The sequence below is a fragment of the Rhinoraja longicauda genome, chromosome 3, assembly GCF_053455715.1.
Source record: "Rhinoraja longicauda isolate Sanriku21f chromosome 3, sRhiLon1.1, whole genome shotgun sequence".
Lineage (NCBI taxonomy): Eukaryota > Metazoa > Chordata > Chondrichthyes > Rajiformes > Arhynchobatidae > Rhinoraja > Rhinoraja longicauda.
This window is the reverse complement of record NC_135955.1, coordinates 48,604,691-48,619,373: the sequence shown is the minus strand read 5'-3', so window position 1 is coordinate 48,619,373 and position 14,683 is coordinate 48,604,691. Positions and strand designations below refer to the sequence as shown.

The following is a 14,683-nucleotide window of genomic DNA, read 5'->3' as shown; positions in this document are numbered from 1 at the left end:
AAGTCAAAGCACCGTATGTCGGGGAGCATCTGTCACTTCTTTACAATCTTATGGGACCTTCTCCAAATTGGAGATTTTTTTTTCAAAATTAAAACCAATGCATCCACTGTCTAATTGCTTATTTTGTTTTAATACCCAAGTGGAAGTCCATCAGGATCCAGGGACTTGTCAGTCCACAGCTCAGCAATTTGCAAAATGCTAAGGGTTTTAATCATATCCCTGAGTTCCTCTTTCCATTCTAGTTCACAGCTATTACTGGGGTGTATCTTGAAAAATTACTCTGAAACTTAATATGATCATATGACTTTACATTAGGGATGTCTAATGATCATATACCTAGGGACATTACTGAGCAGCTATACTATATTAATATGTGTGCTAGTTTAGTTTCAGGAAACATCTGTGCAAAATTCATTAATTTTCTTCCTTGGAAATACCTTAGAACCTTGCAAACCCTTCTTGAGCTTGGGCCCATTGATATCTGTCTATGATTTTCAGACAATCTGAGTTTAATGTAGTAAGTTATAAAGACGCGTTATAATAAGTCCAACTCCCTACTCTCCATGTGAATGGATGTCTTTCTCCATGGTAAACATAGCCGAAAAATAAACATTACAGCCTTGCCCATTAAATGTTAGTGGGCCCCACACATAGACGATCAACACTAAGGAAATGAAGATTGCTTTAAGAGAATTTCATTATATTATTGCTCATTAACTTTCGTAAATACTGAAGTAGAAAACATGTTATATCATAACGTGCATGAGGCCAAAGCAAAACATTATTTTCCTTATATTCACAAAATGCTGGAGTAACTCAGCAGGTCAGGCAGCATCTCGGGAGAGAAGGAATGGGTGACGTTTCGGGTCGAGACCCTTCTTCAGACGGTCTGAAGAAGGGTCTCGACCCGAAACGTCACCCATTCCTTCTCTCCCGAGATGCTGCCTGACCTGCTGAGTTACTCCAGCATTTTGTGAATAAATCGATTTGTACCAGCATCTGCAGTTATTTTCTTATACTCTCTTACATTATTTTCCTTAAATCTACAGATATTAATGAGTGTGCTGATCCAGTAAATTGTATCAATGGTTTATGCGTCAATATGCCTGGCAATTACCTGTGCAACTGCCCTGATGATTTTGAGCTTAATCCAAGTGGAATTGGCTGTGTTGGTAAGTTGGTATTTTGCGAAAACTTGAGCAATGACTCATATTAACATATAAAGCATATTTTTGTGCTGTTCATGCTGTAATCTACAGTAAATAATTTCTGAGAAAGAATACTAATAATAATGGCGCGCCATGTAAATCATTAGGAACTGCATTGTGCAGCCCAGCTGTTTGCAAAATAAAGCACAACTAAATTCAAAGTTTCTATAAAATAAATTAAATTTTTATCGATAAATTTGCTCTATCTGATTTTCACAAAATCTTAAATACATAAAAGTGGGGAGTGTTTATTGCTGCGTTTCAGTTGGTCATAGCCATCCCATTATATCTGAAACTGTTGAAGAAAAGCAGTCCTGAAGCTGTTTTTCATCCATGTAACTTAGTTATATCATGAATATTAAATCTACTTATTTCTCTTTTTAAGGCAGAACATCCTCTATGAGCTGCCATTCAAGGTAGAACTCACATACAGGCATCATGACTAGGGAATTCCTCTGTCTTGCTCTGCTTCACCAGCTTTGCTATTCTCAAAGTATAACATTTGATGATGTTATCGGAGGACACTGCACTCTGGGTGAAGTCACCAGCAAAATGGGAACAGTTATGAAGAACTGCTTAGTTATGATTGTACCCTAGAGTCCAAATCAAAATAGCTACTTTTAGGCACAAAATGCTGGAGTAACTCTGCGGGATAGGCAGTATCTCTGGAGAAAAGGAATGGGTGACGTTTTGGCTCGAGACCCATCTTCAGAGTCTGAAGAAGGGTCTCGACCCGAAACATCAAGTCTGAAGAATTGGTCTCGATCCGAAACGTCACCCATTCCTTCTCCCCAGAGATGCTGCCTGTCCCACTGAATTATCCAGAATTTTGTGTCTATCTTCGGTTTAAACCAGCATTTGCAGTTCCTTCCTACACATTGCTACTTTTAGACCTTTTTCTTTTCCTATTTGCTTCCTTCCTACAGTTGATTCCTCTGGAAATTACAGATATTTTGTGCACTATAGTTCCATTTGTATCATTTAATTTTCCATTTCTTATCAATGATTCATTCTTAATCTGTGACCTTCAGCAATGCTTGGTGGCAATTAAAGTGGGCATAGCAGCATTGTGTTTTAGTCAGTTGCTGCACTGAAGGTAGCTTTTCAACAGACATCATTGGTTCAAGGTCATAAATGGTAACAATGTTCACATGTCCTCTTCGCAAGTCCTAAAAACAGATCAATTTTCATTACCCTTACTGTTACCTCAGCTGATATCAAGTAACTGCAAGTAGGACAATAAAACCAGACTTCTCCGTTCTGTGTATCTCAACAAAATCCCCATGCTCAAACGAGCTCCAATAGTGATGGTGCAGAAACTTATTTTCTGAAACAGAGCTTTGATGTTTTCCATTTAACACAAGAGACTGGAAATATATAACTAATGAAACAATTTCAATTTGCATTTTTATTTAATTTTGCATTTAAATTGAAAAAGGTGTTAAGAAACTATAGTATCTGAAACAGACATTTTGTCATTATTCATACACTACACTCACCACTACATACTACAAGCTTACTGATATTCATGCTATTGTATCAAGCAAAGCTTAGTGCTAGGAACCTTGGCTGAAATAATGTGTTTGATCAAATCCCCTAATAATGTACATCATCGCATCCAGATAATGTAAGTGCATTGCTCATGATTGAATTTTTGGGTATAATTCCTTCTTTAAGATGTGATTAAATAGGGCATAACAATACTGAAACCATTAGGGAATATAGATCAGAGAATTGATTCAGATGTTTTGCAGCATTCCAGATTTTATAGTGATTAAGTTTAAGAATTAGACATTGGAGAATGTAATAAATCAGTTGCACTGATGTCTCCTATTCATAACACTGTCATTTGAAACTTTACCTCATAAACTTTGTCTAAAATTAAGTATTTCATCAAATGTCAGAAACTATGTACATCACTTCCACTCAATACGACTGTTCCCTCAATGTTACTTTTCTCTTTATTTGGCGCAGATACTCGTGTGGGGAATTGTTTTTTGGAGTATGGCCAACGGGGTGACGGAGGCCTGTCCTGCAGTGTCGACATTGGTGTTGGTGTCACTCGTGCTTCATGCTGTTGCTCTCTGGGAAGTGCCTGGGGTAACCCTTGTGAAATCTGCCCTGATATCAATTCAAGTATGTATCACCTTTCTTAGAACAGTTGTGGATCAGTGCAGAGAGAGTAAACATGTTTTCTCTAGAAGCAAAAACATATTCTAATGTGAAAAAGGGAATGATAAAGATGAGAAACAACTATTTTGCACTTGTATTCACAGTGGAAGACTAAAAGAAAAACTTAATATAGTGGGGAACTAGGAGTTTAATGAGACAAAGGAAGTAAAAATTACAAGTGTATTTATTTATTGCCTTCAGTATCCTTGGCTATGTCATTGTGCTTTTTCCTAACTGAGAGTCTGGAACAATTCTCAGGGCAATGGGTCAGCCATTCGGGGCCAAGGTAAAGTTACAGAGTTTTGTGAATCATTGAAAGTGTAATAGGTTGTGGATGGTAATCTAACACTGAGCATTTCAGAACATTGGTGGAGTACCAGTTTGGAGGATTAATCTAACACTGAGCATTTCAGAACATTGGTGGAGTACCAGTTTGGAGGATTAATCTAACACTGAGCATTTCAGAACATTGGTGGAGTACCAGTTTGGACGATTATCTAACACTGAGCATTTCAGAACATTGGTGGAGTACCAGTTTGGAGGATTAATCTAACACTGAGCATTTCAGAACATTGGTGGAGTACCAGTTTGGAGGATTAATCTAACACTGAGCATTTCAGAACATTGGTGGAGTACCAGTTTGGAGGATTAATCTAACACTGAGCATTTCAGAACATTGGTGGAGTACCAGTTTGGAGGATTATCTAACACTGAGCATTTCAGAACATTGGTGGAGTACCAGTTTGGAGGATTAATCTAACACTGAGCATTTCAGAACATTGGTGGAGTACCAGTTTGGAGGATTAATCTAACACTGAGCATTTCAGAACATTGGTGGAGTACCAGTTTGGAGGATTTGCAATTGTACTCTTTGGTCTGTTTGCCCAGTTTCTCAGCGATTCATTCTCTGCATTTGAATGGTCAACAGGAGCCTTGCCTATTCCCTAAATACCATCAGGGAATCATCGACCTGCTGCCTATGATTTTATATCAAATAAAATGAATTAATACAGCCAATAAACAAAAAATAACTTTTGCTATATCATGCTCATTAAAAAATAAGTAATCCTCGTGCCAGAATGAGTTTCCACAAAAATGACACATTCCTATAAAATGTATATATATATATATGAATATATCATTTTGTAGTATATATATATATATATATATATATATATATATATATATATAATAATCAATGCATCATATGCTATAATAAATATCCATGTATTTGATGCTGTTATAGTTCTTCACTTTGTTATACATTAGTCTATGGATGTAAGCCAGTCTTTTTTAATTTTATAGAAATAAAAAATGTAACAGTCTCATTAATGAAAGCATCTGGATATGCAAAATCAACTACTCAGGTTACATCAAGCCATCTTCTGGTCCTGGGCCCATTTACTTAAGACCTTCTGGCATTTTCTGCATATAAACAGTTCAAAGAATCTAAGATTGAATAGCATTAGGAACGTAGGAATTATAGAATGAGGGAAAAAAAACAAAGTTGTTCTTGTTTGCTTTCTACCATCATTTACTAAGACGATGATTAGGAAACAGATACCTTTAATTTGAAAGAATATCACCATATAGTGAATCAAACAGATCTGTGTTCTAACAAAGTTGTAGGCATATTTAATTTTGTGTTCATTTGGTGGCTAACTCAGAACATTATGGGTTAAAATCCACTCCAAACCAATAGCTATATTCCTCATTGCTGCACTGCTGCATATTCCAAACTACAATAATGATTGTAGTTATAAACTATTTCACTGGCTGTCAATAGAGCACTGGGATGGTGAATAGAAGAGTAGTTGAAGGTTATAAATAGATCTAAATGTATTTTTTTTCATTGAGAAAATATTAATTGAAAGTAATGATATGATTGAACAAATTAAAATTGTTGAGCAAATGTTTGAATTAATACAAATTTGGACCGCAGAGTGTAATAGTGTTAAAAATTAGCTATGAAGTATTGTGCCTGGCAGAGGATTCACATTCTAATAAAATATGCAAGACCTGAAATTTTGGATGTGCGGACTAGAAGGCCTCAATTTTTGTTATGTAAATAACAAGGTCAACCATTTGCAAAAAAAAATCCACAGTTTGCAGAAATAACAACTTTGAATGTCTCGTGTTTATATTCACAGCTGAATACAAGATACTTTGTCCAGGAGGTGAAGGATTTAAGCCCAATGCTATCACTGTTATTTTAGAGGGTAAGTGGATAATTACCATCCTGAGGAACATTCTAACCATTGACAAAGTATCCAAGACTTGGAAATTTCTTCTAATCATGGTTTACGTCCTGCCGTCAATGGCAAATGGACGATTACAGAAAGAGCATAAAGGGCAGTTACCCCAAACAGCCTAATTCTAATAAATCACTAGAACACAGCCAACATATGTCACTTATGTGGAAAGAGAAATGTAATGATTCATGTCCGGGACAGGTCGCACTCTACCTTCCTAAAAATGTCTAATTTATTTATATTCTTTCTTTAATCATGTTTCTATCCAGGCTAATATATTGCATGTCTGAGAAAGGGTCCTGATCAGATACGCCACTTGTCCATGTTCTCCAGAGGTATTGCCTGACCCATTGATTTACTCCAGCACCTTGTGTCCTTTTGTGTAAACTGTTAAAGAAAACTTTAATACATAACACAAATATCAGAAAAGACAATTCAAGAGTGCCAAATGCAGTGATCACTGGGAGCAATCATCTAACACTTTAACCAGGATTCCACATGGCCAGTGTGGAATCCAGGTCTCTTTTTGAACTCAGTTCAAAGGGTAAGAAATGGGAAGAAAACAAACTTAAAACACCGATAAGACAAAACAAACTGCATATTTGTATCTCTCCTCTGTTAAAAGTAACTACTAGAAAACAAAGAATAAACAGTTAATTTCCACACAGATAGCTAACCATACTACGCATATCCAAAGAACAAGGAAAAGAAAATATCAGTGTGTTGCTCCACCCGCACACGACTAGCACAACTTCCTCTTAAAACACATGAGACTCTACAAATATGTATCACGTAGAAGAGCAAAATCATTCAATTGCATCCTATTTCATCTGAACTATAGGATTAATTCAACATTCATCCAGAACCGGTTCCACAAACAAGTAACAATCTTTGAACTTACTTACTTTATACCTTTTTTCTGTTACATTCACTCACAAGATGCCACACCTCATGCAATATGCTGAATCTCACAGATAACCACACACTTTAAAACAATAAAATTCTCACTCAAAAGTAAAACACAGTCATGCACACCTCAAGGAAATCATTCAAACTCTTAAAACTTTGATATACACAAATACTTTCATACTTTGTTCATAAATGCAGCACATACTGAAGAACGGTCTCAACCCAAAACACACATTTACACATACCTCATGTGCCACTCGACTCTCCCTCTCCCTGTGGCTGCTCCCCCCTCTTAGACATGGGCCATTTCATACCCGGGAGGTGCGGATGGGAAGGGGCAAACAACCCAATCCAATGGATTTTCCTGCCTTTCCTGCAGCAATTTGGGTTATAGCGGAGTCACAGGCATTCTTTTAGCCTTATCCTTTCTTCCATCACTACTTTTTAAAATCTTCTACATCTATTTTTAACTTCTCATGCAAATCAGTTAATCCTCTAACCTCGGAAATTCTTTTCCGTTTTGGCGCCTCTCCCTGCCAATCACACCAAGCGTCCCACTGATTCTGTCTTATTTTACCCAACTGTGATTCTGGGAATTCCCTTAAATGCTTAAGCTGCTCAATATCGAAAGACCCTTCCATCAGGAATAGAAATTTTAAATCATCATTAAAACCCCTATTCCATGATTCTACCCACTTGCAAGTCCCTTTCCCCATAATTATGGTACATATAACATGCCAGCGTTCCTTTAGGAGTCCGCAGTATCCTTCCATCTCCTTGTCCCATTTTCCCTTAGTTCCCTTTCACCTCCTCCTTTGCTCCGGGAATTTCTAATATTCCCCCTTCTTACTTTCCCTTGTCTTCAAAATTCTTACTTTCGCTTCCCCAATGGGACCCGGGGAAATTCTCACTCTTATCTCAAGCGTTGAGTGTCTTTCTTACCCGATCTGCTCGGCTCGGATGACGTGCGCTGAACTTTGGAAAAGCCCTCTCGGAGTTCGTAAACAAAAACTACGAGATCTTCTCCTGTTTTCTTCCGTCGTAGTCATCCGAATCACGGCACCAACTCTGTTAAAGAAAACTTTAATACACAGCACAAATATCGGAAAAGACAATCAAGACTTTATTCAAGAGTGCCAAATGCAGTGGTCACTGGGAGCAATCTAGGAGATTGCTCAACGAACAAAGATTCATCTGCTCCTTATATACAGACCATCCTATATGTTTCTGTTTACCATAGCAAGCACTTTAGAGGTTTTCCTTCTTCCAAAAGGCATAACAAATATACATTGCGCACTTCCGAAAGACACAGCAGAGTAAGCACAGCCCAATTCCACACTATTACAGATAAGAAAATGTCCTGTTACCCTTTCGACCTTATTTTATTGTTTTATGATTGCCATTTGTCCTTTGACAACAGAGAACAGAATCCGACTAAAGTAAACTGCAGTGAGTGTCAGTTTTGCATGCTCAGTTTCAGCCTTAGACAATAGACAATAGACAATAGGTGCAGGAGTAGGCCATTCAGCCCTTCGAGCCAGCACCGCCATTCAATGCGATCATGGCTGATCACTCTCAATCAGTACCCCGTTCCTGCCTTCTCCCCATACCCCCTAACTCCGCTATCCTTAAGAGCTCTATCCAGCTCTCTCTTGAAAGCATCCAACGAACTGGCCTCCACTGCCTTCTGAGGCAGAGAATTCCACACCTTCACCACCCTCTGACTGAAAAAGTTCTTCCTCATCTCCGTTCTAAATGGCCTACCCCTTATTCTTAAACTGTGGCCCCTTGTTCTGGACTCCCCCAACATTGGGAACATGTTATCTGCCTCTAATGTGTCCAATCCCCTAATTATCTTATATGTTTCAATAAGATCCCCCCTCTTTGAAGCACAGAATTATTATAATGCATGAAGAGGACTTGTAATCATTTTAAGCACTCTACCTATCCCTATCCCATTCTGTCTTCTTGAAGCTTTGCAATTTAACTTTGTCAAAACCAGTAACCGCAGTTCCTTATTTCTACTCTAATATATTACCTTCAACCCTGTGATCCCTTACTTTATGTCATAACTATTTGTATTGCACTTTGCAAAAGACTTTTCAAAATTTGGATAAATTAGGCCAGATTGTGCTGCTCACGAGGTGACAGTTTCATAGGGAGCTGTTTCCTGCACCACACTATTTTCTAGTCAATGGTGTAGCATTTGTTACCCTCCAATCGACTGACATCCTTGCAAAATTTAGATAACTTTAGAAACGTTTCAGTAATATATGTGCAATATCTGCAATCATCTTGTCAAGAATCCTGGGATTGGGGCCATTTGTTCTGGGTTTTGTGTACTCTTAGTCTGCCTGGTATATTATTTCTGCTCTATTTACAATGACTTCAAATGTGAAGATTATTTTTAAATGTAATACTTCTGTTAATCTCTTTGGCTATGCAATTCTGTACAGGGAGATTGTGTCATTTGCCATAGTGATTCTTTGTATGCACTTTGCTTCTCAGATATTGATGAATGCCAGGAGCTGCCAGGCCTGTGTCAAGGTGGGAACTGTGTCAACACTTTTGGTAGTTTTCAGTGTGAGTGCCCAGCTGGTTATTACTTAAATGAAGACACTCGCATTTGCGAAGGTGAGTTAAGGGCATTTTTGGAAAAGGCTAGCTGAATGCATGGAACTTTTCTGTAAAGGATGATTGCCGAGAAGTGTGGGGTCGTAAAGATCTGAGTGTTAATGTTCATCCCAGGCCAATCTACAATCTATATATTGTCTTCTGTAAGAGAGAGTGAAGAATGTAGGAGAGTACCTTACAGTGTGCTCAGATGATGTAGCCACCACAGTGAATAGATGGCAAAGCGTGAAAACTCGGAGGAAAGTACATTACCCTGGTAGAATAATAAGTGTGAGATGATTCATGTGAATGTTAGGTTTGAGTCATGATTGATATAGGTTGTTAGGTAATGGAAATGTATAGGACTAATGATGAAAAATGGGACAATCCATCTTATCAATTACCTTCATGATTTTATAAACATCTAAGCTCATACTTCACTCCAGAGAAAGCAATCCAAACCTATTCAGGTACTCTTTGTACCTCAAGCCATCCTAATCCAGTGACATCCTTGTGAATCTTTTCTGCACCGCCACTAGCTTAATCACCACTTCCCTTCTTCAGACTCGGTCTCGACCCAAAAAGTCTCCTATCCATGTTCTTCAGGGATGTCGCCTGACCTGCTGAGTAACTCCAGCACTTCTTGTCCTTTTGTGTATTAACCAACATCTACAGTTCTTAGTTTCTACACTCTAATTCTTAACAAAAATCTATTCTCTCCCTCGTTACCCTTTTGATCATATTATCCTTTTCGAATCTCTTTGGATTCTCCATTACCTTATCTGTCAAGGGTATCGGGTCTGCTATTTGCTCTCATGGTTTCCTTTTTGGTAGCTTTAGAGCATCTGCACACCAGAACATTAAACTGCTAGTCCTGTCCCTCCTTCACCATGTACTAGCTATAATATCACAATTCAATGTGCTTATCGATGCCACGAGCTTAGCTGCCTGATGTCAGGCTTTTTTCCTGAAGATAAATCCAGTTTAATCTATCAGTGCCAACTTATTCCTTGAGTTCAAAGCCAGTCGTTCGTTGTGCCGCAAACCTGGCTGTTGTTCCTGCTGCTGCAGTCCACTGAGAGGATCCCTACCTTCCCCACCCCAAACAGTATCCAAAACAATATACCTTACTGAGGAGAGCCTTGAGTTCAGGTTGAGATTTTTTTTTAAATCAAAGAGGCATAGTTTAATATCCCAGCGCATGTTTTTTATTGTGATCCAAATGAGTCTCCAGTGAGTGAAAACAGTTACGGGACATCTAGGGCAGGAATTCACCTTTGTTTAAGCAATTATTCATGCAATATAGTAATGTCTGTGAAATCAATGGAACCAAATCAGGGTTGTAAACTTCAATGTGTTTTGTCAATACATTACATTTTTAAGGCAAATTCATGTCTCCCACTGCATAATGCTTCCTGTTCTGAAAATAAAGTAATCTGCTGTGTATGTTTTCACAGATATTGATGAATGCATCACCTACCTTGGTATCTGTGGACCTGGCACATGCTACAACACACTAGGCAACTACACATGTGTCTGTCCTCCAGAGTACATGCAGATAAATGGTGGAAACAACTGTATGGGTGAGTCCTGCTGATTATTACTCAATGTTACTTAATACAAAACGTAACCTCCATGAGCATTAGCTATTAAATAATTGTCCTTTCATACTTTCATTGAGGAATGACTAAAGGGTATGCGAACCAAAATTTCCATCTGCATTTCAATACATCAGGGTGAGGGTTTAGTATTGTGGTTGTCATAGGGATAATCAGTCATCCTTGTTTTAAGTTCATGGCCTTTCATTTCAAGGGCTTCCATCTGTGAAATAATGTTTTGATTACAGTGATTTTGTTGGCAATCATATGAAGCTGGATGAATGTCACTTCAGGAAATAGTCAGGGCATAAAATTGTTCAGGAAATTGGTACTTCAGATCTCTTCCTAGAATACTTTCATTGAGTGTATCTATTGATTGCAGCTGAACTTGACACACAGTGTCAGCACTATGCAAAAGTGAAGCAGTAATATGTAGAAAATGCATGCTTTTTTATCAAAAATGTTAGATGTTCATTATTAATGCTTTTTTTAAATATAATTCCCTTTACATTTCAATTGGAGGACTATGAGGTTATTTCATTCTGAAATTACATAAGAAGCAAAAGTTTAATTGAGACTGTTTCATTTGAGAATGTACAAGGGAAAGACATGCATATGAAAATAAGGGCAATTATGCACCTTTAAAGCTATAAAAAGGAAACCAGCTAATGCCGTTGAAAATCGTCATCATTGTGTTTACACAAGTGAAAGAATCAATTAATTTTTATTTCCTTTGACATTCATCGTGGATGGACACCTATTTTGGGCAAATGGCAATAACCATTATCTGTAATCAGTTATGCAGGCTCCATTTATAAATATGAAGTGGTCCGGCTATTTCAAGCAGTCATTTAGATCATTCACTAAATGGGCACCACATTAATCATTTTCATTCGTGAAATCAGTCATTTGTTCGAGTAATTGGTTTCATAATGGCATGAAAGTGAAATTATGAAGAGTGATAGAAGAAAAATGAAATTTGCTATTTTAATCTTTAAAACCTGAATATTCTTTTCTTTTAGACTCATGAATACATTAGCTAGCTCTATTTCTTATACCAACAGAATAAGGAAATTATACGGAGTCAAAACTGAGAAATCTTGCCACAGAGCTCTAAATTAGGAAGCTTTATGTGCCCACTGTGCACTTTCCTGCCCTAGAATTTGGAGCCCTTTAAGTATCACATGTAATTCGAATTCAAGTGCAATTAATAGAAGAAGGGCAGCCCGTGATTGAATTTGTGATTGGAAAGAGCAAATTAGTTAGTATGTGCTAGTCTAAAATATCTTAATAACTATAAAAACAGAAATGATGCCAAATTTGGATTCACTTATTTTGTTTTATATTTCAGACATGAGGAAAAGCCTATGCTATCGGCACTACAACGAAACCTGTGAGAATGAGCTTGGCTTCAACCTAACCAAAAAAATGTGTTGCTGTTCCTATAATGTTGGTAAAGGCTGGAACAAACCTTGTGAACCCTGTCCGACCCCTGCAACATGTGAGTCATAAAGCTCTCTTGTCAACTGCTTTGCACATGTAACACTGACTTAATGAAAGCCAAATATTTAGTTAGAAAATTTATCTTTTCAAGCAAATAAATTGATGGCTTTGCTAACATACTTGTTTAAAAAAATCTATATGCAAGGCATTCCCAATACTGGGAAAACTGAGACTAGGGAATTATGCAAGAATAGATTTCATTCGACCCTACAGTGTTTAATAGGCATTGTGACTGGCAAATACTGTGTGAGTTGAAAGTGGAAGTTAGTTACATTAGCTGCTTTTTATAAGTACATTTCTTTGCCCACCTAAATGGAATTAAATGAAATATTTAGTCTCTCCAACCGTACAATTCCAAATAATACCCCACTCCCTAGAATTCAATACCTGCACAAATAAGTGGTTGAGGAATTGGTGGCAGCCAATCAATTTATTCTTGCCGTCTCAGAATTGCAACAACTCTTAAAGTCTTGTGCAGTAAATTTATGCTGATTCAAAATAAGATGATTTATGGTAATGCAAAGAACAATTATTTTGTAACCAGTTGAGTTTTTAATTATCATCTTCCGCAATGAGGAACATAAAATGACTCCGTGTGCATATAAAGCAAATAAGGTTGTTTTCACTGAGGTAATCCATGGGATATCTGGGAGTTTGTATATTGAGATGTGATCATTTGAAGTTTCAGTGGCTAATCTCCCATCCAGTTATTTTGTTCCCACAAATTTCTATGGCCACTAGTACATGTTAGCTCGATTTTCAAATTTGCATTGTCCTCAAAAGTGAATTAATTAAAGTCAACACAATAGAAAAGGTCTAGGAAGCAATACACACAGAATGAAACTGAAACAAGGCATTCACTTTGAACTTGTATCAAACAGCTGAATTAATCAGAATTGCTTTTTATTCAAAAGAGAAGAGGACATTGTATTAATAGTTCAATGTGTCCTTTGTGATCAGTGTTTACTTTGAAACTGAAGCTACCCAAAATACAGTACTTAATAATTCCATGCAAAACAATCTTAGTTACTTTTGATTGACCATGTCCTTGTATTTCTTTCCTGTATTATTATTGAATAATTTAAAGCTAAGTAACTAAATCTTCCATGCTGTGTAAAAGACATAATGTCTGATAAGTGTATGATTATACTTTTGGGTGGATCTAATTATGATCAGACATATACCTTGATTGGCAATGTTGGATAATAAATAAACCCTGATATACAAATCCCAAGATCCCTGAAGATTGCTGCACAGGTGGATAGGGTGGTGAAGAAGGCATATGGAATGTTTCATTCATGAGCGAGCATAAGAGCAGGGTAGATATAGTACGATGTTTTAGGCCACAACTGGAATATGTGCAGTTTTGGTTGTCACACTGTCAGAAGGATGTGATTGCACTGGAGAAGGTGCAGTGGTGATTCACCAAGGTGTTGCCTGATATTTTGTTTCAGTTAAATGATAGGTTGGTCTTATTTTTCTTGAACCAGAGGAGGTTGAGGGGGATCGAACAGAAGTATACAAAATTTGAAGAGGCATAAGTAGTAAGAAACCTTTCACCATGGCAGAGATACCAAAGAGTAGGGGGCTTCGGTTTAAGGTGAAGAGTAAAAGCTTTCATAAGTTCTCGGAGTAGAATTAGGCTAATCGGCCCATCCAGTCAACTCCGCTATTCAATCATGGCTGATTTATCTTTCCCCCTTTCCCATTCTCCTGCCTTCTCTCCATAACCCCTGACACCCTTTACTAATCAAGAATCTGTCATTCTCTGTCTTAAAAATATCTATTGACTTGGCCTCCACAGCCAACTGTGGTAATGAATTCCACAGATTCACCTGACTAAAGAAATTCCATCTCATCTCCTTTCTAAAGATACATCATTTCATTCTGAGGTTATGGTCTCTGATCCTAGACTTTCCCACCAGTGGAAACATCCCCTCCATATTCACACTATCCAGGCCTTTCACTATTTTGGAGGTAATCTGAAGATAATTTGATGGTCACAATCTTTAATCCACTGGCTGAGAGGGTTGTGGAGACAGGTTCTCTCAAAATATTTTAAAAGTATCGGGTTGAGCATTTTGAATCGCCAAGGTATAATTGATTACAGACCAAGTGCTGGTAAATGGATTTATTACAGGAAAACATTTGATGGTCCACAGAGAAATCGTGGGCCACAGTGCCTATTCCACTGCCTTATGGTTCTAATAATGGACTATGGCCTTTTTTTTCCCAATATCAATGTTTGGCAATACAATCTGTACTTTCATTTATCCTCTCCCTCCTTTTTAAAAAATATTGGATTGTATTAGGTGCCATCCAATCCAAGAATATTAATCCAGATTTTAAACAATGTTGAAAAATATCCACAAATGCACCTGTTATTTCTGAGGCCATTTGCTGAATTGTTCATGGATACAGAGTATCA

The 14,683-nt window shown here is 37.5% G+C and overlaps 1 protein-coding gene across 1 annotated transcript in view; it reads left to right on the top strand.

The window, feature by feature from the left end:
- The window catches only part of LOC144592393 (fibrillin-2-like), a 259,796-nt gene that overhangs the window by 185,251 nt on the left and 59,862 nt on the right, over positions 1-14,683 (top strand). Inside the window, exons 36-41 of the mRNA XM_078396959.1 lie at positions 1,050-1,172; positions 3,183-3,344; positions 5,531-5,599; positions 9,050-9,175; positions 10,612-10,737; positions 12,104-12,253. Of these exons, the coding sequence (XP_078253085.1) occupies positions 1,050-1,172; positions 3,183-3,344; positions 5,531-5,599; positions 9,050-9,175; positions 10,612-10,737; positions 12,104-12,253 (756 nt within the window). The remainder of the gene's footprint in view (positions 1-1,049; positions 1,173-3,182; positions 3,345-5,530; positions 5,600-9,049; positions 9,176-10,611; positions 10,738-12,103; positions 12,254-14,683) is intronic.